Source organism: Ursus arctos, unplaced genomic scaffold (genome assembly GCF_023065955.2).
Source record: "Ursus arctos isolate Adak ecotype North America unplaced genomic scaffold, UrsArc2.0 scaffold_12, whole genome shotgun sequence".
NCBI lineage: Eukaryota > Metazoa > Chordata > Mammalia > Carnivora > Ursidae > Ursus > Ursus arctos.
Genome location: NW_026622786.1, coordinates 24,263,904 through 24,290,392, shown reverse-complemented (window position 1 = coordinate 24,290,392; position 26,489 = coordinate 24,263,904). Strand labels below are relative to the sequence as shown.

Here is a 26,489-nt window from a genome sequence, read left to right as displayed (position 1 = left end):
GACCATTATAATACAAGTCAATAGTAAGAGTAATTGAGGTGTGGATACAAGGGCACAAACCACAGAAAGAACAAAAAATTGAAGTCGAATTGATTACTAGTATTTTCTAGGTCCTGACTATAAAATGACACGTAAGACCTTTTGCTTGCCTTGAGTAAAACTGAAGCAACAATCCAGACATGAGGGAGAGCCAGGCAGTTTCCCTTGGGGGCTTTTTTATATAATTGAAAGATAGGAGATAAGAGAAGAAAGGGGGGGAGGAAGAAAATTTAAGGCAGAGAAAGAGAGAGGATACCTTATGCAAAGAGGAGGTTCCAAGTTCCTTTACCTGAAGAGCAAGTTCGGTAATATAAGGATCCAAGACGACCGAGGAGAGAAAAAGCCAACAGCAACGGTGATTGAGGTAAATGGGCTCAGCCTATGCCAAGAAGACAATGAAGGAGAGGGACTCAGGCCAACAGAAGAGAACACCTGTCTTCTATAGTGGGGAGCCATGCTCGGTGCCAACCAGTCATTGTTATTGGTGAATATAAGTCCAGGGCTACCACAGCACTAGTGTTTCAAAAATAAGTAGATATATTGTTCTAATAGGAAATCTCCAATTAAAAAATTAGGGGAAGTAATTACATTTTTAAAAATACACTAGACAGATATGGACACATCTGCTAATTGGATTAGTCATGTGCTGCTAGTTCACATCCCTAAATGGGCAAGCAAGAGTGTGGAAAGCTTAGAGTGGGGACAAGTCGTTAAATAACTCTACTGTGTTCAGAATAAGGCTCCAGCTTTTACTGACGTGTGAGGCCCTCTCCAACGTAACCTTTTCTTCTTTCTCCAGCCTCATCTTCTCATTCCCTTCCCAGAAGCTATGCTTTCGCCATGCTAAACTGCTTATAATCCTCTCCATATTCTCTGTCATTCCATCTCTCCGAGTCCTTGTAGTAGGTTGAATAGTGACCCCTAAAAAGATATGTCCAAGTCCTAATCCCTGGAACCTGTGAATGTTACCTTATTTGGAAAACAGGGTGTTTGCAGATGTTATTAAGTCAAGAGTCTTGAGATTAGACCAGTGTCTTCGTAAGAGGAGTAGACATAGGCAGATGTGAAAGGGATATGCACAGGCAAAGGCCATGTGGTGGCAGAGATAGAGAGGAAAGCTATGCTGCCACAAGCCAAGGAACGTCTAGAGCTGTCAGAAGCTAAAAGATGCAAGGAAGGATTCTCCCCTAGAGACTTCACAGGGAGCATGGCCCTGCTGGCCACCTTAACTTCAGACTTCTGGCTTCCAGAACTATGAGGGAATGCCCTTCTGTTGTTTTAAACCCCCAAGTTTGCGGCAATTTATTATGGCAGTTGTAGGAAACTAATACACTCCTCGACCACCTACCACCCTTGCCTGGCTCTCTTTCCCTGAGAAATCACTTGTTTCCTGGAAACCTTCTGGCCACCCCACCACCCTAAGTCCATTTCTATGAAAGCACTTAGTACACATTTTATTGGTAGGGTGGGGTACTTTGTTCATTATGGACTGAACTGTGTCCCCTCAAAATTTTTACGTTGAAGCCTTAACCGCCAATATGATGTTTAGAAATAGGGCTGTTAGGGAGAGAATAAGATTAAATGAGGTCATAAAGATGGGGCCCTAGCTAATAGGATTGGTGTCCTTATAAGAAGAGAAAGAGATACTAGAGAGTTTTCTCTACACAGCACAGTGAAAAGGCCATATGAGGACACAGAAAGGAGGAAGTTGTCTGCAACCCAAAAAGAGAGGCCTCACCAGTGACCAACCTTGATGGCACCTTGATCTTGCACTCTTGATCTCTGGAATTCAGAGAAAATAAGTTTCTGCTGTTTAAGCCACCCAGTCTGTGGTATCTTGTTATGGCAGCCCTAGCAGACTAATATACCTCTTCACCTCCCAGCCCCATCAAGTGTTAAGCAGGCACCCTGGGATCAGGGGCTGAGTGTCATTGTCTCTGAATCTTCAAAACACCACAGGTGTCCAAATGGACTGATACATAATTGAACAAGTTGGTATTTTCAATGTTCTGAAATTAAACCAACTTATAATTGTTTGATTTTTTTAATCTAAATTTCTTCTTTAAAATGTGGTACACATACTGTGAATTGAGATAAAAATGGAGTGAATCAAGATTCTTTTATTTTGAGTTCTTTTAGACATATCTTATCAGACACTAAGATAATTGATGACACTGACAATTACTGAAAAACTCAATCTAGGTCTGTGAATTTAAAGGAAAAGATAAAGGTCAGTGCTAAAAAAAATGTCCTGAGGATTATGTGACCACCAGGTCAATACAAGTCAACGTTGTGATGTGTCTGATAAAACAACAAAGTAGACAAATCAAACCAAATAAAGAAAACTCGATGCCATCTTACATTTATTAGCACTGGGTCAATTTTTGAGGTGTTTGTGTAAATATTAGATCTCTGACATCTGTTAATAATTACATTTGTAAAGTACTTTACTGATGTAGTATTATAGAATTATAAAAGAAGGAAGTTTACCTAAAATCCAAATCTTCTAAACTGTATTTCATGAATTCTTAGGAAATTCACAGGGGAGCTTCTAGAGCATTTATGAGGAGGGAAGTGGGGGAAGGAGGGTGGATTCCATGATGATATGTTACCAGGACAGGTTATCTAATTTGCAGAGCCCAGTGCAAAATGCAAATGTGAAGCCACTTGTAAATCATTAAGCATGTCAAGATGATGACAGCAGAGCATTAAACCAAGTGTGGGGCCCTCCCGAGCATGGGGCCTGTGTGACAACACAGGTTATACACCCATGAAACTGGCTCTGCCTGTTACGATTCCCAGTTTAGAAAGTTACTTGGGAAATTACTGGAAGAATGAGTGGATTACAATGGGCAAGAAGACAGCCTACTGGGAAAATTTCATCGATAATCCAAGCAAGTGATGATGAGGGTCTGAACCAAGTTCGTAGAAGTGGGAGTGACGTCTGCTGATGCTAAGGTTATGCCTTCTAGGACTGTCTAATTTTGCTATTGAATTTCCCCTATGCTATTTCTATTCACAAATGGCTCCAAAGCTATAATCTTAACACCGCAGAGCTCCAAGAAATAAAAGTACCCAATAAGAAAACTTTATGGAATAAGAAAAATCAATTACGGACTGAGTTAAAAGGCCCTGTGATTCTCTGTTAAAAAATGGCCCAGATGAATTAGTGGGCAGCACTGTAAATTAAACATAATAGCAATGAATGCATAAGAGCACTTAAATACAAGAAATATGCCTGATTTATGTGCGGTGCCCCCCTTCAGTGTTTCTTATCTGATGAATGCACTGAGATTTCTGGCTCACTCCAAGAAGCCAACAGCGCTAGAACACGGCATTATGCCACTGCCATGTGAGCAGCAAGGGACCCTGATGTGAGTCAAAACTCTACTCCTGGGAAACTACAGAGACGTTAGCCATGCAGAACCAAGGTTAAGAGACCTCGAATTCTGCACTGTCAGCGCTCCGGGGTGTGTACTTTAGTGCCTGGGGAGGCAGTCGAAGGCAGTAGTTGAAAGCATACTGAAGAGGCATTCTGGATTCAGATCCTGGCTACAGCATATACTGGCTGCGTGACTCTGGGCAAGTTATTAAATTTCTCTGAGCCCCAGTTTTCTCATCTTTAACTTGCAAATTATCATAGTACCTATGGCATACAGGTGTGCAGATTGAACAAGAAAATCTGTGCAAAGTACTTAGCACAGTACCAGTACACATAGTAAAAGGATGTTACTTATTTTCAGCTGTTCACACAAATACAGGCTCCCTTTTTTAGGGAAAATGAGAGTCAAAAGGGTCTTTAGTTTTAGGGCTTTTTAGAGTGAATAAGGTGTATTCTAGAATGGCTGCTGGAGGGTCCAAAGGAGGGCTGTGCAGGATGGTGAGAACACAGCCAGGGACAGCCATAGACACAGCTAGGGACAGGGACCTCACCAGCCAGCATCTCTGTGAATCCAATCCAGCTGTCTCCATGTCCAAGGGCAGTTACAGGTACCTGGGATCACTTACAGGCATGCAGCAGGACCTGTCCACCCTCACAATGTGCACGGATCCCATTCAGGCATCGTCTCCAATTATGAGACTGATTAAAGGTTTTCCCTGCTGAAGTTAGAATGGAAAAGAGCCTCAGTGGGATGGCTTGTGGGCCTTATATAAATGCCAAGCGGTGTCCCCATTTCTCTCTTGGCTTTAATAAAATTGCCATAGAAAATGCAGAAGCTTAATTTATTTAAAGGAATTAGCCCCATTCATCAGAGGAATCGATCCAGTGCTTTGAGTAGGCATAGCCTCTCAGTCTGAGTATCATTTTCTGCATTACTATACTTTGAGATTATAGATTTATTAGGGGACAAGGGCAAGGCATCTACTTAAATCTCCTAGTTACAAATAATGAGCATTTAAGATAGGGCTGTAGTTGTTTGAACCAATCAACACACTTTTCTAAGCCTGTATTATATTCATGCTATGCTGGCACCGTGGTACTATAAAGAAATGGTCTGTAACCTCAGTGAATTTATACTCTACTAGAGGCAGAAATACATAAATAATAAAACAATGAGGTATTTACCCATTTTAAATGCAACATTACTAAAGCCTTCCCAGATTGGAACAGGGGCAGCAGCACACTAGGGGCAGGGCAGCGGCTCACTAGGTGTGGGGCAGCAGCCGCAGTCGGTCCCAGGTGCAAGCAATAGGGGATGCAATAATAAAGCCCACCGAATGTCTCTCTGCTCTTTATGATTGCCAGGCAATTCTGAACAGTGTTAATAATAAATTACACGCTTCTGCCCCCCAGAAACTTTTGTTGGTGTAGCTGATAGTATCCTTCAAAGATGGCTGCTCCAGTCTCTCAACCCCTGGCTCCCTTGCCATGCCCCCACGAAGAGAGGAAGTCAAATTCTCCTCCCTTTGAATCTGGGCAGTCTTGCGACTTGCTTGTCACCAATAAAAGGCAGAAAATGTGACACTATGAACTCCTAAGAGCCCATGAACTTCTGCCTAGATCTCTGGAACATTTGCGCTTAGAATTTTGTAAGAAACCAGACCACCTAGGGCGGCCATGCTGGGAGGAAGCCAAGACACATGGAAAGGCCATGTGTGGGCAGCCCTCATCTTCAAGTCCCAGACCAGATGCAGACATACACATGAGCAATCTTCCAGATGACTCTGTGCCCCAGATATCAAGACACACTTTGAGTCAGCCTTTGAGTCTTCCCAGTTGCAGCCACAACATCATGGAGCAGACAAGACAGCCATGCTGTGTCTTTTTCAAATATCTGACCTGTAATCCGTGAGCACAGTAAATTGTTTTATGTCACCAAGTGTGGAGTGATTTGTTACGGAACAATAATTGGTCTAAGTTGAAGTAATTGCTGCACTTACTGTTGAGTGTTAATAACACAAATGTAAACTTCAAATCCGCAAATTTTATTACATAATCTCTAATAAGTATTATTTTATTGTACAGGGAAATTAATTTGAAGAACTCCCAGCTATACATCTGACTTCTGCCATGTGGACTCAGGTACATATATTTTGTTCAGAGAATAAATTTGTGAAGGTTGGGAGCCAGTCAAGCATGTTTTGGCCACAGAGTATCTCCAGCTCCTCTGGGGCTACATTTAAACAGCCTTGAGGGGTGCCTGGGTGGCGCAGTCATTAAGCATCTGCCTTCGGCCCAGGGCGTGATCCTGGTGTTCTGGGATCGAGCCCCACATCAGGCTCCTCCGCTATGAGCCTGCTTCTTCCTCTCCCACTCCCCCTGCTTGTGCTCCCTCTCTCTCTGGCTGTCTCTCTCTCTGTCAAATAAATAAATAAAATCTTTTAAAAAATAAATAAATAAACAGACTTGAGAGGGAAAACAACCACAACAGGACTGTAATTATAAACATGAAGAAAGAGAACTTGAGTTATTTCAACCCTGCCAATCTGTGACTACTTGGAGTTTTTATGTTTAACTTAAGGAAATAATACAATGAAACAATGAAATTACCATGAAATAATACAATGAAACAATGAATTACCATGAACTAATGAAATAATATAAATGTATAGTATTTTTGTTGCTAAGTGTAAATTTTAGAAATATGTGAAATATTGTTCTAAATTTTTATGTCTTTAAAATTAAAATCTATTCTTATTTATTTTAAAACTGAAATATGAATCAATAAAATGATTTTTACTGTTATCACATACTTATCATTGAAAATACTTTTTCCATATAGAGGAAAAGATATAAAAAATTATTTGCTTTGGTGTCAAATATACCAGGTGTGCCACTGAAGATGAGTAGATGAACTTCAATTAAAAAAGATGGCACAAAACTTCAAAAAGATCAACCTTGATCTGGGTCACAAAGGTAAAGAACATTTTTTTTTTCACTACAGAGTATCTGAATCCTTTACTGTAACTGGGAAATACTCCACGGTGTGCCTCCCACATCAGGAGCATATATCCCACCACCAAAACCACACAAAGGTTAGGTGTGTCTTTCCTCAAAGTCCTGGACAGCAGCTGCTGCTGGCACATGATCTGCACTCAGTCAACTGGATGTGTCTGCAAATCACGTAAAGAAGTGGATAACGTGAAACATCCGTTCCGCTGGCAGCCGCGGGGCAGCCGTGCTGGTGGGGACATCAGGAGGCGTGGCAGCAGTAGTGTTCGGGGTCCTGCGGTCGGAGCAGCACACCCTCACCACACCCTTGCTGTGGGCTGATTCTGACCGGGGTTCCGGCTGCCCAGGCTCCAGCAGCTCCTGCTCATTCCCTCAACTCAGGCTCTAAGCCTGTCCTTTCACCTCGTTTTGTCCCAAGTCAGACCCACGTTCTATTATTTAGAGTAGAGAATTTTGACAAATCCATAAAAGGTAAGTAGAAGTTGGACGAGAGCAGTACCTGCCCGTACTAGAGATACTGCAGATGGAGAGAATAGCCGAAGTACAAGTACTGAAGTAGAAGAAAACGTTGTGATTCGTAGTTGGTAATGGTCCCCCGTGAAGAGAGTTCCCACGAACTGAGAACTGAGCTCATGAAAGAGGGCATTACGAAATAAGAGAAGTGTCCGAGCCCCAGTTACTGTAACAAAATACCACAGTCTAGGGGGCTTAAACAACAGGCGTTTATTTTCTCACAGTTCTGGAGGCTGGAAGTCTGAGTTCAGGAGCCAACATGGTCAGGTTCTGGTGAAAACCTTCCTCCTGGTTTGCAGATGGCTGCCTTCTTGCTATGTGTTTATAGGGCCGAGAAAGAGAAAGAGAACATTCTCTCCGCTGTCTTTTCTTTTAAGGACATTAATCCTATCGTAAGGATCCCACCCTCATGACCTCATCCACACCTAATTATTTCCCAAAGACCTCATCCCCGAATACCAAAATTGGAGGTTAGGGCTTCAACATATGAAGTTGGTGTAGGGGTGGGAGGGAGACATAATCCAGTCCATAGCATAAGAAAGGACAAGTTTCAGCCAGGACCGAGAGGGCGTCATATGCTACAGGTAGGAGCGTGATCCCCGAAGGGTTGGTGAGGGCCCACTAAGGAAAGCTTTTGTGCAAAAAGAGAATGTCTTCATGCTCATGCTTTAGGAGTGTTAACTCCAGTGGCAGAGTGTAGAGGGGACGGGATGAGGGAAGGGTTTTCTCAGGAAGCCTATGTGGGAAGCTCCTGTAGTCGTCAAGGCCAGTAATACAAAGGAGTCAAATTCGAGCAGTAGAAGTATGGGGGACAGGGTGGAGAAGAGTCTGGATTTGAGAGATATTTCAAATATGGAACCAACAGAATTAATCAGACATCTGGATGTGGGGGTGTAGAAGTGGGAGGGGTTGAGGGTGACTCAGAGATTTCGGGCTTGGGTAACTGGGAGGATAGGAATGCCAATAATCAAATCAGAAGAGACAAAAGCAGGAGCTCGTTTGGAGCAAGATCATGATTTTGGTTTTTGAAGTGTTGAGTTTAAAGAGCTGATGGAACACCACATAGATATGTTCAAGTTAAGAACAGTCTGGAGTTCAGGAGAGAGGGTTACAGCCAGTGAAGGAATTTGGGGTTCACTTGAAGACATGGAGGTGTTAGGGGATGAGATCACCCTTGGGAGGGATAACAGAGGGAAGAAAAGGTCAAGAGCGGAGACTTAGTAAGCACTGGTAGATAGTCTTCTGACATTGCCATAAAGCACTTAATCAGGGAAGAAGCAAATTTGGACTCAATGTTCTCAAAGTCTTAAAAAGAGAAAACTTGGGGTAGAAGGGGGTGTGCAAGAGTCTCAATGCTGTTGAGACGGCTGGCAAGACAAGGATCTGAAGAGGCTTTTGATAAGATCGCTGTGGATGAAGTCTGAGGAGTAGTATTGGTAGAGTGTGTGTGGTGGGGGATGGGGGATGGAGGGGGAACAAAACCCATATTGTAACTGGTTTATAAGGTGAAGAAATATAAACTAATCTTTCTAGATGTTTCTTTCAGAGATGGAATGGTAGCTCAAATTAATGGAAGGTTTTTGTGTAGTTGTTGGTTTTGTTCTTTGATAGTGGAAATTTTAGCAAGTCTAAGGAAATCATATTTCTCTACATCTACAGAAACTAAAAGGCATGCATCCTTATATATAGAAAGATGCCTGATTAATATGTTTGACAAAGGAGAGAAAGCAACAAATATACTGTATGTAAAGTGCTTAGCACAGTAAGCACTCAGTAATAATAGTTATTATTTTTATACTCTAAATTTCTGTACTATTATAGAAGGATTTCTCCTTGTTATTTGAAATCCTTTGTTCCTGTTCCAAGATTTTCTTTAAATGGCATAAACAAGCAAATGGCTCAAATCAGACTGTGTTCATAGAAGTTAACCTCTTTTGTAATACAGTGAGAAAGGTGCCAAGAATCTCCTTGATTTAAAGCATATCCTCAATTTAGGAGGGGGTCTGATGACCGAAATTACAGTGCCATAATTTTTTCCTATATGCGAAGGCACTCCAAGTGCACGTATATTTGGCACGGGGAGTTATCAAAGAAGATAATACATCACAGTATTAACCCCTTGCTGGGCGTTAGCTTATTAAGTCCTCTCTGAGTGAGAACTAGATGAAAGCAGCGTGGCAAGCCATGGAGGTTAAGTTGCTCTCATCTCCCCTCCAGAAAGAGTCAGCTATTCTGCTTTAGGGACAGCAGTGAGCTGAGTGTCCACCTGTAGCGTAGTGTTTGAGCAGAGGCCACAACCCTCCTGGCCAGCCCCCAGCCAGTGACTGAGTACAGTGGGGTACTAAGGCTTGGCCATTCATGTAGTGTGGGGCTCTTCCAACGGGCAACCTCTGGTCAAGATCGGCAGAGACTCTGTCAGATCTGCACCATGGTCTAGACTCTCCCTATCGAATCTTACTTCTACCTTCTTTCATAAGTATTATCCCCCTCTAATCCTCCAATAAATCTCAGGTTCCTAATTTTATTTCTAATACTACTCTTAATTCTCAGTTTCTGCTTCTTGGAGGATCCTAACAGAATTGGGATGATTTAAGAAAAGAGGTGATACGATGGGGTCTGGGGACATGTTCTTGCTGGAAATGAGGCACATATAGTCCACCAGGTAGCAACCCAATTGCTAAAACCCACCAGTAGTGACTTGGGAGAATGTTCTGGATGGGATAGGGTAACCAACCTAACCTGGTTTACACTAAACTTTCCTGATTTTATCACTGGAAGTCTGAAGTCTGATGGTTGGTCACCCTGGTGGAGAGGAATTCCCTAACCAGGTCAATGACATGGGAAGTTGAGAAGTCCATGGAAGCAATGCCTAGAAGGATAATGCAGTTGACTGGCTCCTGTTAAGTTGTGTTGGTGCCCTCCAGAAGGAAAATGGAAAACTGAGGACAGTTAACAAACAAATGAAAATCGACTGTGATGGCTGGAGTGCCTCTTTGGGAACTTACAAAAAAAGCCCTTGTTTCTGCAATGTCAGAGTAAAAAAACCTGAAGGCCAGACTCATGGCTCTTATAGCTAAGAGTCCAGGGATCTTCAAAGATGATTGAATGCTCAGGTAAGGCAGGTCTATTATGCCAAGACAGGACTCTGGTTAGAAAAATCTAAGACCTGACACAAGGGACAGGGACCTCTGAGTGGATGTACATGAAGATGATGGTTCATCAGCTCCTCTAAACCCTCGGAACCTTCAGATGTGGCCCACCCCTACCTACTCAGGGCTAGCATTCCTCCCAGCCCCACCCAAACTATTCTAGTAGGGGAGCGAGAAGCCTCTCTGAGGCCCTCTCAAGATCTACTTCGACCTCTTCTGGCTGCCAGGCCAACAATTAGGGCTTAGTTGCCCAGGATGAAATGAACCTGATAAGGGAGGACAGAGCCTCTGCCCCAAAACTGCTGTAAGAATTAGCCGACACCTGACAGCTGAAGCCTGGGGAGAACTATGTGGCTGGATTTTGAGGGTGCCTTATCAAGGAGGCTGAAATATAAACAGGATAAAAGAGTGTTTGTTGACATGAGGACACTCTTCTTGGGGATGTGGGATTTGATATTCTTGCAAGGTCCCCAGGGAACAGTAACCGCCCCCCCCCCCCAGGTGGGCTCCTAAAAGTCTGGAGAAACGGATTACTTTCTCTCGATGAAGCTGACATGCCTGAAATGTTTTGGCAGATGGTGGAGGAAGGAATTAGAAGCCTCAGAGAAGTGGCATTGCTGGAATGGACATATAATATAAGCCTTAAGGACCCACAGAGGATGATGTACCACGGGAGACTTCATGGACACACGGTTCATTGAGGCACCAGGAATGTGCTAGTGAGAGGGACACTAGCAGGGCACAGAAGGCCAGGATTGATGGTAGGGTAGGTTCCACAGCTAGAGCCTTTATATCCATGCAGATCATGGGGGGCCTGAAGAAACAAGCTATTTACTGGTGCTTAACCATCAGAAGCAGGAGTGTGTGTGTGTGTGTGTGTGTGTGTGTGTGTGTGTGTGTGTGAATTATCATAACAATGCAGAAGGCCTGAGTGACAGCCAAGGTGATGTGACCAGAAAGTTTTGGAATTGATTTATAGAACATAGCACTTCCTAGAGGCAAATAGATGAGGAGCCAAGAAGAATACTTAATCTATAACCACAAGATAATGAGAACGCAGAGTTGAAAGTGGATGCCCCAATAAAAAGTTTTAATCCTTTGTGCAGTTACCAAACTGAAATGAAATCCACTAACGGAAGAGGCAGCTGGTCCCCAGAAGGAAGGACCCTGCAACGTGACAGAAAGTATATAATGTAATGATTTTCCCAGTCTTTTCCTAATAGGACCTAAGACCATTTATTCAGGTGACTATATTATTGGGGAGAAGAGAATATCCAGATATTTTAAGGACTATTGGACACAGAGTCTAACGGGACATCGATACCTAGAGACCTGAATTAGCATCATTATTGCCCCTGCTAGAGTAGGGTTGCATGGGGACTACATAGTGAATATGGGCCAAAGTCTACTCAGTCTGTGAACACATCCAGTAATCATTTTCCCCTTGGCAGGTAGAATACTGGGGGAATTCAATAGGAAGCTTATGAAACTATAGCCTCCCAACTCCTGCCAAGATAGTAAATCAAAAACAATACTGCATTAAAGGTGAGGGGATGGCGAAGATTCGTCCACCACTTAGAATCTCAAAAATGCCAGGATAGTGGTTCTTATCCTATCTCCATTTAATTCACCAGTCTGGGCAGATCCTGGAGAATGACTGTAGACCACTGAATCTTCAACCAAGTAGTAGTGACCACTGATTTGTCAAATGCATTCTTTTTTATCTTGTTCAGGAAAGAGAATGAGAAAGAGTTCACATTCACATGGAATAGGCAAATTTTTACATTGAGGTTTATGTCATTGCTATATTAACCCTCCTGCACTTTGCCACACGGTCTGACATGACCATCATATTGATTCTTTGCATCAAAGACATCATGCTGATCAAGCAAGGTAAACAAGAGATGGTCAGTGCACTGGAGGCCTTGGTAAGACATGTGCATTGCAGATCATGGGAGATAAACCCTGTAAGATCCAAGGGCTTGGGACATCAATCAAGTTTTTAGGGATCCATTGACCAGGGACATACTACACATCCCCTCCAAAGTCAAAGACAAATTATTGCATCCTGTACCCCTACCACAAAGAAAGAAACAGAGCACCTTTAGATCATTTGTGTTCTTGGGGACACACGTCCCACACCTATGAAGACTGCTGTGGCCTACAGACCAGGTGACATGAAAAGCTGTCCGCTATAAGTGGGTTCTGGAGCAGAAAAGGGCCCTGATAGCAAGTACAGGCAAGCAGCCCTGCTGCTTGGGCCACAGGATCCAGCAGGCCTGTGGTGCTTGAGATGCCACTGGTGGGAAACACAGTCTGGAGCTCACGAATGGCCCTCCTGTGAGAATCAGTGTTGGCTCCTGTAACTCAGGAGCAAGCCCATGACTTCTGCAGCAGAGCTTGATGCATCTTTTGGAAAATGGACTTGGGCATGGAAGAAATGAAATGTCAAATGATCACACATTTAGAGCTGCCCATTGCCATCTGGGTTCTGTTGGATCTGGTCAAAGTGACAGTGCCCACCACGGAGGTCTCGTGAGCATTAAGCTCTGCCAATGCCACTTAGGTAATTATGTATCCAATTACTGTACACGGTAAAGAAATAAAAGGTAACTTAGAAGTTGTCATTTTTAAAAGCAATCGAAGTTCTTTAACATCTCAAACGATGTGCAGAACATAAGATATAAAAATTAAGGGTCATAAGAATAAAATATTCATTCACTTAAAATCAAAAGTACAATTAAAATCCAATCACCATGACCATTTATATGACTTTTAGTGTTTGAGCTACTGGCTGCCTGGAAAATAAGACATGAGACAGGAATTTATGGAGTACACACTTTTTTAACAATCTTCCTAATTCATATTGTGCAACTTTCAATTACAATCCATTGACCAGTTTTCTTCACCTACTGTGTGTGAGGCAATGCCCTTTGATCACTCAGCCTGCAGCTCTCTCCTCTCCACTGGGGCACATGCCAGGAGGTAGTGCAATATAAGAGACCAAATACTGGCTTTGGAGGGACACTGGCCTGCATCATATTTCTGGTTCTAACAAATACTAGAGATACAACCTTGGGCAAGTTAATTGGCCTCTTGTATCTTCAGTTTTGTTACCTGTAAAATGAAGATGGCCATACTTTCTTCCTTCCGGCCACTGTGAAGATTGAGGACTATTAGGTACTTAGTATGAGGCCAGACTTACTTTCCAATACATGGAAGCTGGGGGACAGAAGGGTGCAATACAGGAGCAGGCCGGCCAGGGACGTGGCTCAGTTTAGCCATAGCATCGAAGGAAACTGGTGATGGTGTGTGAACCCCACAGTGCGCACCGGAGCACTGGCTCTGGGTCTAGGTCAGACTTCCCTTTTCCTGCGCTCCAAGAGAAAATGCTTAGGGATTCCCAGCTGCTCAAATCTATACTCTCCCTGCCATGGCTCAGGCTCTTGGCAGCTCATAGAGTCCAAGCTCATTTCATTTCTCAAAAACTAGTCATTTCATTTCATGTCACTTCATTTCATCTGACTCTGGTCTCATCAACACTAGAGCTCCCAATCTTAAGGGAACCAGCTAAATCCAAATCCTTATTTCATGTCTGAGATTCATTGACAATCTACTTAAAATATTCCCTTTACTTTGAGTTTCTTTCCTTTTTAGTTGTGTCTTTACATTCTATCAGACCATTTTAAATCAACCTCAGAAGGAGTTTACATCAGCAAGTACAGGCTTGATGCATTCTAGGTAGTCCATATATATTTATGGAATTGCATTAAATAAAATCATTTTGAAACACTGCCGTAATGTCATTTTTCAACTCCGCATTCCTTGTTAACCTAAATGTGAAGCCTCAAGTTGTTCCTGATTTATTTATTCTTGCTAATCCTTAAGTCCCACGTATGCTCCCCATTGGAGGTTCCCCCTCACTAGTTCCTAATTCTATCTGCTGTTTCTTGCTTGCTGCCTCTTGCTCTCATGGTCCCCTTACCTGTAATGCCTCTTCTTTACCTATTCAAATCACATTCATCTTCAAAACCCAGCCCAAGTACCACTTACTTCTGAAGCACTCTCCCATGGTGCTTGGCAACACTGATCTTCACCTCCTGGATACTGAGTGGCTCTCATGGTCATTACCAGATAGACTAATAATCGTATTCCATTGAGAACTTTTTGATGCACTCTTTTCAGGGCAAACTTATCCAGTAGGCATGGTACTAAGGGCCCATGATACTTCTAGGGTCCAATAAAACTGTCTTCATTTCTTTTGAAAACAGAAGGAAAGGTGAACATTGAGGTTGAAGAACATGATTAATATATGTTATTTATAAACTCGCTTTTATACATTTTATACATTTTTTTTCAAAGGTAAGAGGAGGCCCTGAAAGCAAAGTGAGTGCCTAGGGCCTACAAAAGTCCTAATGCAGTCCTGACTATACCTTATATTGTCCAGAGAGTGAGTCCTGTTTTCCTAAATGCGCAAGTGCTGCCAGGAATCTGCAACCTGGAGTTTGCTAACACCTAAGAAACCCCAGATGTATTCATGCATTCTAAGACATCTTTTTCAATACTTCAAAGAGCTTAACAGAAAAGTATATTTACCCACAAGAAGTCCACATGCACTGACTAAAATGTCAGTCCTCTACTTATGAAGTCGTTTGGCAACACTGGCGATCTCACGCTGCTGAGTGGTTCTAATACATTGTGGAAGACACAGGAATTTCTGGGATGTGACTAGTGAATCAGACACCATTATAAAGCCATGGGTCAATCACAGAATACCCACTTATAAGTGTCACTTCCAGAAGCCAGGGAAAACTAAGGTCAAGAATACATGTGTCTTCAATCATTTACTGCTTATTATTTAATAGCTGTATGTGTGCAATTTTAATAACTGTATGTGCATCATTTCCAAACAACACTATTATATATTTATTATTATGGGCCATAGTTCAATATCTGGGCCTAAGTTGGGATGGGAAAACGTTTTTATTAGATAGAAGATTTAGAAATATAAAGTTCGTGGAGGAGTGTGGGACAAGAAGGTGGTAAATTATATAAGCGGTCCATGGTAATGAAAACATTAGAACTCAGTGGGTACTCTGCAGATGTCTTCAGCAGCCTCCCCACCTGCTACGACACTTAGCTGAAGGCTGGCAGGACAAATGTCAGTCGACGAATAACAGTGGTTACAGCAGCAGTAGTCACAGTAATAAGAGAGCAGTCGCATTATAAGTGGGGGCTCAATAAATACTGTTTGATAGATTATCTAGTAGACACAAATGTGCTCATCTGAAATCTAGAGCACAGGGATCTTACACATTTCAGCATTAAATTACTTCTGGGCAGGGAAGATGTAGAGGCATGGCTTTCTGATGGCAGCCAGATCTCATCAGTCACTCCAGACAAATCCATGAAGGTGGCCCAGAGCTTTTCTTTTAACCCACCCTAACGTTTCTCCTCCAAACACAATCCCTGACCAGTCTCATGGCATCACGTGCTGCAGGCAAACTCCTGTCCCCCGGAATAAAGACCCAGAAATTAGTTTAAATGTTACTAGAAGAGAGGCAAACAGATACCAGTGGGTTGTGTTTATTTAACCCTTGTTTGGCAGCCCATGACCACAGGGGACCTCTAAGATTATTACAAAAGATGGCTGGATGGGAAGCAAGAGCAGGATAATGCCAAAGACTGGACACCAACAAGGGGAGGAATGATATTGCAAAGCCTTCCACTGATATTCTGGGAAAAGACTGCAGTGAACAGTTTAATATCCACAAATCCCTCCCTTCCTGGTATATTCACTTCTTTACAATCTGATTGCACTCAGCCTCCCATTTATAGGTGGAGTCTATGTCTCTGCCCCCATCAATCCGGGCTGGCCTTGTGGATTTCCTTGGACTAACAGAGCAAAGAAATGGGGATAATGAACTAGTTTCAAAGCCTATACTTCAAGATGCCCTGTAGCTTGTGCCTCTGCTCTCTTGGAAGACAGCTCTCAGGGAAAATCTCTTGAGAATGAGCAAGGCCCAGCTATTGAGCTGTCCCAGCCCCATCTACCTAGCTAAACACAGCCCATGACAGAAGCAAGATTTGACTACCAGTAAAACCACAGATGGCCCCACAAAATCCTGACGATAGTAAGTTCTTGTTTTGAGATTTAGTGGTTTAAGGTTTTTTTACAGCAAAAGATCATGAAAAAACGCCAAGTGTAGCTGACCCTTTTTGTCTTTCTTTCTAGATTTTCAGAAAAATCAATCTAAGGCCAGAATGGGAAGTAACCTAAAGAGATCATTTTATGTCTTTCTGTTTCCCTGATTTATGAGGTTAACTGGAAAGTCACCAAACATTATTTCTCATTCTCAACTTTGAAGTTCATTGGACCTTAATTAGAAAAACTGCTCATTTTATAGGAAATGAGTAACACAAAGCTAAATTTAAATATTATTCTAATGTGACTTAACACGGAATTATAAATTTAATGGTTGAAGGTTAAATAACCTTCACAATTTTTTCCTGGGAAACCAGCAACATTTGCAAAAATAAGCATTGGGATTTTTTTTCCCCTTGAAAATAAATTCTCAGTAAAGCAAAAGAGAGCAACTCTGTTATCAAATTATCCCCTAAGCCTTAATTAAAGTCAAATGCTAAGGGAGATTTCAAGTTCCTTAATTTTACTGACTAATCCACAAGGAGAAACATCAGAAAAATATGCCTCAGTTCTTACTCATATACTTCACAATAGAGCTTATTTATTTTTATTTATATATTTACATATGTTTATGACACCTCCACCACATTAAACAAATTTATCTCTACCTAAGTACAGCAATAAGCCTGTTTCCACAGAAAATACTGAATATGGCTGTTTTCCTATTTCCCTACTCATCAAAATTCTGGCAAGCATTTCATGAGACTGTATTAGTTCGAAACACCCCAACATTTCTATTATAAAGTTTTCCCAAGGTGTCTCTAGTGAAGCTGGGAGATATATATATGTATATGGGTTCAAATATAACAGCGAAACCTGACTGTAATGCCCGCATTTGCGGCAGGAGTTATATTCAGAGTTGCCATGGCAGCCGCCCACACTCACACACTCAGAAGGGGTGGTGGGGAAGAGAGAAAAGCGGTTCGCAGAGAACAGAATCTATTGTTAAAAAGACAGAGGTACCCTGCAATGTAATTACAAATAGGAATCCTGACTTTTAGTCTGAACCAGTGTTTAATGAGGAAGATTTCCGAGTGTTGGAGTGTCATTAAATGTTTTTTCTCTAAACATATCTACCATCTGAACCCTCAGCCGTAACCTTTCTGGACGCTGAGATTATGTGGCAGCAGGAGAAAATTAAGCTGACCATGCACACATTAGAACTAATATGATTTAATATTCCTTCTCTGGAATATTTGGGAATCACTGTAGCCAAGAAAATGGGTGGTTCTCATGTGGGAAACAAAGGCAGATTATAAAATAAATTTCCTTACCACCTACAGCCCACTGACAAGTCCTTGAAACAGGCAGAGTGACATTCCTCTAGGGACTCAACTGCCTCAACGTGAATACTTTGCTAAGGGCAAAAAGCAATCTTAGCCTGACCCCCCCCCCCCCCGCCCCAGAATCCTGTAAGTGTACTTTAACGTATAAAATTTCCTTTGGAAACTTCCTTTATTGCTAAACCCCCCAAGAATATGTCCCACCGATATACATCTGAAAGGTCTCATGACTAAGGTTTTACTAGACAGTAATAAATAACATTTTCCCACCAATAGCTAGCCCCCTCAAAGTCCTGGAAACCTTGCTTCCAAAATTCCTTAGAGACTTATGCTATCATTAAGCCTCTCCCAACTTGAAAGTATAAAGTGGGCCACTCCTCATGATCCCAGTGCAGCTCCTTCTGCCTAAGGGTTCTGTCCCAGTGCCTTAATAACATCACCTTTTCGCTCCAAAGATGTCTCAAGAATTCTTTCTTGGACATCGGTTTCTAACCCTAACATCTTTCCTACATCAGTTCTATGGATCTGGACAGGTTATTTCACTTTCTGAGTGTCCTCATCCGTAAAATGGGCATAATAATACTGCATACTTCAAGGAGTTTTTATGAAGATTCAACGAATTAGTACAAATAATCAATTACTACATATATAGTAATAATAATCTACAAAGAATCAATTTTAATACATCAATAAGAATTAGTAATATATTAGATAAATCAGTAAAAGTGAGGCACTTGGTGCTTGACATATAGTAAATGCTCAATGAAAGTTTGCTATAATAATTACATATATATTTCATACATATAAGAAGTTGCTAAAACACTTGCCAGCTGACCAGAGGCAAGACGAGACATTAAGATTTCTCCAGGTCTTAAAAGCATAATACCTTCTCCCAAAACAATGCCTTTGAAAACCTGACTTTGGCAGAACAAAAAGATCAAGTATTTATAATTCTAGCACACTCATCACCATTGGCAAACCCTGGTTAGACAGCAAAACCAATCATCTATTAGTGCTAAAATAATCGTGTAACAGGATTTGGGTTCAGAGAGTATTCTGGAATTTATCTCAAGTCCTTGGCTTGATCACATATGTATATGCAGATATTTGCAATTCATTCTCGGATACAAATAACAACGTCAGATTTAGATGTGATGACAATGAATGAAAAGTATTTTGTCACTTCTGATTCACTCAAGTTTTAAGTCTTCATTTTAAGGCTGAATGCTTCATATTCTAAGAGAGGTGGGACATGTAGTCAAGCAATTTAATGAATAAGAAAGAATATGCATGGATAAACAGATTTTATATCAAGTCTGCAGTGCCTTAGAATGGGAAGCAGAAATCAAAGCTGATGGGATAAAGAAATCAGCGGAAATTGGAGGAGTGGAGTTGGGAGCACACTGAGAGGGGAAGAAGGGAGTTGTAACTGACAAATTGTACAGAAGTCAGAAGACAGTGGAGGAGAAAATGGATAGGATGGGATTTGATCTTTAACTCTATAAAACTTTTTTTGATGGGATTTTTAAAAGTCCAGCCTGTGAGGGATAGAATTAGCTCGGCTTGAAAACTTTAGAAATGTTAAAATGCATATACTTACAGCCTCAAAAATCATCCTGCCATTGTGAGTGGTATGTATAGTGCTATATTTTCCCTCCTAAATTGTTGCTTATTTAGTAATTTTGTTTCCAATTTCAAGTAGAGGTATCATAGGGTATTACTGTGTATTCTCTCTGCTTTTTAGAGATAAGCAGACAGGATTACATTAAGAATATCAGAGATATTTCCATAATCAAATAGCTCCTTGAAGGTAAAAATAATTCTGGGTTTTTTAAGTCATCGGCAATGAACAGATTTGGTTTCAAATAGGTCCTGAGATCTCTTGTCGATGAGTTGAAATCAGAAGAAAGGAGGTATTGACACTATTGGAAAGGAGAACCCCAAAAGACCTTTAAATTCTTTGAGCTTTTTACTGTAGCCATGGAAAAGCCTACAGAGCACACTTTAGGAGTCCAGCAGTCCATGGCTACAAGGCAGAGCCTGGTAATAGAGGGAAGGGCTGATGGCAGGAATGCTGAGGCCAAGAGCTGCCTGTCAAGGCTGCCCTTCTTTCTACTCCTGCAAATCAGTAATGTGCTCGACCATGACCACTTACTTCCGCCCAGAGGTCCTGGACAGCTGCAGCAGGGGCCTGGCTCTCACCACCGAAATGGTGGCAAAGACTCAAAAATAAAGGGAAAAAAACATAATTTATAAGGACATTTTGGTTAGTTCTATACAAAAATATTGAAACAGTAGTTGGGATATTGTGATGACATAGTTACCAATAACCAAATAAACAAAAAAACTTTCTGAAAAAAAAAAAAATGCCCCTTTCCCGACCTCCTCCAGAGAATGTTAGAGCTTGAGTAGGCAGCTAAGAGGCCTGGATAGTTTTCTTAATTGGTCTATTACAAGATTATGGGGACTGCTACGGGACAAATTTGTTTCCATTAAGCCCTATTTAACATAAAGACAAACATATTCTCAAATAGAAATGCTAATGGCTATATTTTTTAATGCAACTAACTACCCACACATAATCTCATGAGAGTCAACTGACTTAATTTTATCCACAGTACAAACAGCTATTATTAAAAATAAATTAAATGGCCTACAGAAAGCTGTTAATGTGACTTCCATTATGGCAGAGAAAAAGAATTTCTACATTGGGAGAATGAACAGAAAGACTAAGACTGGTTAACAATCCTTACTTACTGTCAGGTACATAGCTGCATAGACACTGAGAGCTGCTTCTTTGGATGGAAACGTCTTCCTTGCTCTCATGATGAGATCCGGGTTGCCTGTGCAGGCCTCTTCCCCACTGATGAACTGTGTATACTGCTGACATCCAAGCGCTGTGTAGTTGGGCTTACACAGGGCAAGAAAATGTGGAGCCAGATTCCCTGTGACTACTTGCCCAGCATTTACAAAGATATCCGTAGCAAATAGCCCAAATGTATAAATACCTGAGGAAGAAAACAAACCCTCGTAACTCTGTTTTGTTTTGTTTGTATTTCAGTTGACGATAAGCCAACAGGGAAATATTTTAGAAACTATAAAATAATTCATACGTTCATACATATGGTTCCTTCCATTTCACGTCTCTCCAGTTCTTTGCTTTCTGGAGCGGTGGGAGTGTTACATTATTTAACATATCGAGCTGTCTACCACTGGCTACAGTCTTATGCATGGCAGGTTTATAAGACATAAGATAAAAGAAGATATATTCTAAGATTGTGTTGGGGTAACTTGATTTTTAAAAAGGAGACATGTTTCTCTGGAAAGGGCTCAGTCTCCCACCTACTAATGTTAGCGATTTTGATTTTTCCCTATTTCGAAAATATTTTGCATCTTACAAGCATAAAGCAAAGCAGTTGTCTCCCTTTGATTATGCCTCTTAAACCCATTCAGACTGATATTAACTCTGCTGGAGGTGCCAATTAGCAGTAAAGTGCAATGCCATTAGTTTTCATTTAAATATCATGGAAAATCTTAAGTAAAGAAGAATGGTTCAGATTGATTTCTACCCTGCTTTCACGAATACATTTTATTTATTTATTTATTTATTTATTTTTAAAGATTTTATTTATTTATTTGACAGAGATAGAGACAGCCAGCGAGAGAAGAAACACAAGCAGGGGGAGTGGGAGAGGAAGAAGCAGGCTCATAGCGGAGGAGCCTGATGTGGGGCTCGATCCCATAACGCCAGGATCATGCCCTGAGCCGAAGGCAGACGCTTAACCGCTGTGCCACCCAGGCGCCCCTCACGAATACATTTTAAAAAGTCACATAACAGCTAGTAACTTAGTCCCACCTTATATTTTATGGTTGGATTTTAATTTATCAAATTTGGGGCAATTTCATAAATAATAATGCAATCAAAATTATTTTTCAATTATCTTCACAGCATTCAAATTTATGTGCTTGGGTTACCAGAAGGTATAAAATTAAGTATACACATATTTGTTTTTTGGTCTCCTTTTGTGAGGAATGTGACAATTTACTCAAATTAAAAAAAAATTTCTAAATTCAATATCATTGGTCATTAGAACCAAAATTTATTTTTCCCCTTAGGTAGAGCGGGCAAAATAAATTCCTTGGCACCATTTTCAATGAAACTGACAGATACAACCTTTGAGGATGTGGTACCAATCTGAATAAATCTATTCTTCTCAATTTTGCAAAATAAAATTCCATCAGGTATTTTTATATACCAGGAGAGTACTTCCCGAACAGTTTGTTCATTAAAAGTCATCTAGTTCTATGATAATAATCAGACACTTCTCTTCTTAGTCATAAATTTCTTGATTGTTTCTTTGCTAAACCTTTATATGTAATTATTGGCTGTTAGGCAGGAAGTCACCAGGGAAGTCGTGCAGGATCAAATAATTTTTTGGCATCAGAAACATGGCTATTCTTTTGATTTGTGAAATATTATATAAGATTATAAAAGGCTCATAGTACCTGCACATAGCAAAACTCTGTGTATACAAATGGCAACAAAACAAAGACCTTAGTTCGTACTTTACCTAAAAATGTTAAAAGGAAATAATAAAAAGCTCTTTCTTTACCTCTTCCCAGCATTTCATGAGTCATAAATGGTATCAAAAGCAGAAACTTAGGAGAGGCAGAGAAATGAAAGAGAATGGAGGAGCTTAATACAATGTTCATGCACGTAACCTCTCCTTCCAAACACTGTGGCCCAGCACGGACACCTAAATGGCAAGTCTTCATCTCTACTCCCTTGAACTCTAGGCTACAATGTACTCATTTTCTTTAACCAAACCATTCTCTTTATCTGCTGTAATAAGTTTTCCTGTGTAAAACAGAGAGAAGTATTTGATAAGGATATGGGGATGTCTCTTGATACTTGTAAAGTTCCCAAATGTGCCTTTGAATTAAAATATTCAGTGCATCAGGCCCAAGGCCAATATTGCAGCTACAAAGATACTTATTAAAGTGAGATCCCATGAATGCATCCGTGGTGCTGACCGCCAGGATAAAGTCCCTACAAAGAATGATGCTCTATTATGGTGTATGTAATGTTTTGCTTATAAACTTCCCATTTTAACAAACTAGAAATATCCAAATCATAATGAACAAGGGAAAAGAAACAAATCAAACACTCCTAAATATTTTATAAGATCATATAGTGAGAACCATACAGAGATTTAAAGCATGCTTTACTTTGTGCCATATATTTTTTAGAAATTGTGCAAACGAAAAAAATATCTACTTAAGTAGGCATGATAAAATTTGCTTTAACACTATTTTGGAAAGTGTCAATTTTATCATTTTTAGTTTTGAGTATATTATTGCTTATTTTGCTATTAAATGAGTCATGCAAAGATAAATGAGTCAAGAACACGGTATTGATGCATGTAAAAAATAGCTTTTTAAACTTTCATATAAAATTTGTCATCACTTCAACAGTATAAATGAGGGCTTTGGAGATGTATAACTTGATGGCAATAAAAAGAACAGTCTTAGATAAGAAGACCCTTTGTCTTTAGAGAGGTTCAAAGGCAAGATGACATTTGATTAGTCTTTGAGTGGGTTTATATATAGATTAGCTGATCTATGCATAATATCTCCGAAGTCTTCATCTTGATCCCACCGATATGAGAAATACATTGAAGGGCACAGGACCTTAATCTCAATCTAAACATAGATAAAAATTTACCTTAAATTTTATTTAGCATATACAGACATACTTTTTTATCTGAAAAATACAAGAAATGATAATTTATATTAAACTTTATTGTGTCAGTTAAAAAATTTGTCTTGGCCAAGTTTCTACTGAATTGAAACGATTTGCAATAATTCATCAATGCTTATATGTATTAGTGCTAAAGTTTCAGACTGAAGGTTAAAGTTCAGTAAATCCTTTTCTAAAATTAAAAATAATTTTTAATTTACTTTCAGTACAGTTAATGTACAATGTTATGTTAGCTTCAGGTGTACGATATAATAGTAATAGTGATAGTACATCTTTTCCTCTAATAAAATCACTAACACGTTTTTGTTCACATTAAGAAAAAAGCTCAGAGGAAGTGCATGGAGAGCTCCATCTGACCTTTAACAAACACAACGTATCTTTTCTTTGCCAAGCTATTTTCCTTGTCTTTCATGATGTTCAACAATCTAACTAGATTATCATTTCTCCCCAAGCACTGTTTCTGAAATTTCATAAACACAATAAATCATTTATTTTAATTATGTAATTTTTAGTTTCTTAAAGAATGTTAAACATCCAAGTGTGGTGTTTTTTTTTTTTTCTTAAAATAATATGGAAATGACACCTGAGGAGGAGCCCTATGAGAGAAAGTGGTATGCAATGTTATTTTTAAAACCAAAATTTCAAATAAAATATAATCCAATATTTGCATACAGTTAAAATGCTGATCATTTTAAGGGTTAGCTTACACATAAACATGATTTGAGCAACAATAAAAATAATTCAATGAACACATACCCAGAAATCGTACAGTTCTCCGCACCAGTGGGTTTATATAGCAACAATCTCCAGTTAAAATAGTCTTCTCCTGGTTTTCAAAATCCCGTGTGGCCAGTTGTAGGCAAAACACAGCAGTTTCTCCAACTATTATCTTGCAAGGAAATAAAAGGTTAAAGAACATTAGAATTTAAGCAGTATAAATGTAGAATAATTTTATTTTTAAAAAATGCAAGAAAGTAACTCCTTTGAGTGGTAACGATCTCAATATAAAACGGAATCATATTTGCTTAACTAAGCCCTTTTATTAGAACCTTATCCCTATGTATACAACCCATATTTTCTCAAGGGAGTATTAAACTAATAAATTATGAATACAAATGGACCATACCATTTTTGTTTTCTGAAAGGTTTCAAAAAAAAAATTTACAAAGGATCTTTGCTTTAAGGATGCGATTATTTATTTTTGGTATTTAACTGAATTCCATGTTTTATTTTTAAGTGATTATGTCTCGCTTAAATTTGACACTGCCACAAAATCAGAACAATTTTCTATGAAAATATTCTTGAAAGGATCAGATAAAGACATCCTAAAGTCAAATTACATTAATACTTTTACAACAAGAAACAAAATCAATTCACATGTGTTTGGCCTTCAGATTATCCTTTGCCAAAATCCCTTTATTTTATTCTGAGACAGTATAAAAATTATAGTCATTAATATATTCTTTATATTTAAGTATACATGTCATTTTAATCTTCATAAAAAATGAATCAGAAAATATTATATTTCTTTTATAATTGAAAAAACCAAGACTTGGAACCCAAATGAATTGCCCAAAGCCACAGAACTACTAAAGAGAAAAATTAGATTCTGGTACAGATTCTTTGCTCTACTATGCTGATTTATTAGAGGACCTGCCTATCTTCCCTTGGTGTTTATACCATTTTCAGTGGTTTTTATACATGGCCTTTAAAATCACCCAGCAAGGTATTAGAGCATGTGTTAATATTCCGTTCCATGAATGAGGGAATGAAGGCTTAGGGAGGTTAAAAAATTGCTCCCCATCAAGCCAGTCAGAAACCAAGTAGAGATTGCTGACTCAGCCCCAGATCTTTTGACTCTATTTAATACCCTGATCAACACCACTAGAAATATGATTAAGAGAAAAGAAACTGGAGCAAATGGTATGTTGCCTAATTTGTCATTATTAAGGTTAGTTTTCAGTACGTCTTGTCTAGGTTAAGTAACATACTACACAGGGAGTCCCTGACATTGCCTGGAAAAATGCTTTTGGGGTCTTGATGAAAGGTAATATCTGTAATTACAGGATATTCAAAATTATAAGTGGGAGATACAGAAAGAGTTCGTAGGAGATTAAACGTCTGATCTAGTTTTACTCCAGTGAGTAACAGATTATAAAGTATTTCTTAATTTTTATTCTTTCTAACTTTTCCTCTTTTCTTACTATAGCTCTTCTTCCAAGGAAGTCAAGGTTCAAGTTTAAACCAGAAGATGTTGTGCGGAATTATATTAAAGGAATCCAGTATTGCCTATCTGGTAAGACTGGATTGAATTAAGAAAGGCTGGAGTTTAGAGGCTCCCAAATCCTTCTGAAATTTTTAACTTCGGTAAAGTAGAGCAGGTGTGTGATGGAACAGTTCATCCGGCCTAAAGACGCACGAGAGGTATTTTCTACGGGTTCATCAGCTGCCACCAGGGCCCTAGGAGAAGCTGACAAATAGACAAGCTGTGTGCCTGACATCTTCTCATCTTCCTTTCTGAATCACTCTTCTGCTGCTCTTTGCAAGAAGTTACTTTCTGAATTTTCAGTTGCAGCTTCTTCCAGGTCTGTTTTGCCCTACAATGTTCCAAATTCGAAGAATCTATCACCTTCTCCACATCACGAACTGCCTGGCTCCCTGCCTGATTCTGCCCTCTCAAGCCTTCTCTCCTCCAGAGCAGGTACCAGGGGGTCTCCACCCCCAGGCCGGCTCCACCCCCTAGTACACTGACCGCCCCCAACTCGGTCTGTTACTCCACGATACACGAAACTCCTCCGAATATAACAGATACCCAATGATTCTTACTAAATACGTGCGTGAATTCCATCCCCATTAGATCCGAGGGTCTCAGTCGGCTCCCGACCTTCTGCCTGACTCCTAATAACCAACTTCTGCCTTGTTCCTGTGATGAAGGCTCTATCTTACGCCCTAGTTCCTTCCTATAACCAGATCCTGTCTGCTCGTCCCTGACTGGATAACACGTTTGGTTACCAAATTCCTACCAGACTAAGACCTGCCTTGGCTGGGCCCCTCATCCTAGGATTCTGCTTCCCGGTTTTCCTAATGCTAACCTCTTGCCTGGCTGCATGTCAGCACGTTGCACGTTTCTGAATTCCCTATTCGT

At 40.2% G+C, this 26,489-nt stretch overlaps 1 protein-coding gene across 1 annotated transcript in view; it reads right to left on the bottom strand.

The window, feature by feature from the left end:
- Positions 1–26,489, bottom strand: part of PLPPR5 (phospholipid phosphatase related 5) — an 87,338-nt gene that overhangs the window by 22,999 nt on the left and 37,850 nt on the right. Inside the window, exons 2-3 of the mRNA XM_048220474.2 lie at positions 24,101–24,233; positions 20,341–20,591 (exon numbers count right to left, since the gene is read on the bottom strand). Coding sequence (XP_048076431.2) covers positions 20,341–20,591; positions 24,101–24,233 — 384 coding nt within the window. The remainder of the gene's footprint in view (positions 1–20,340; positions 20,592–24,100; positions 24,234–26,489) is intronic.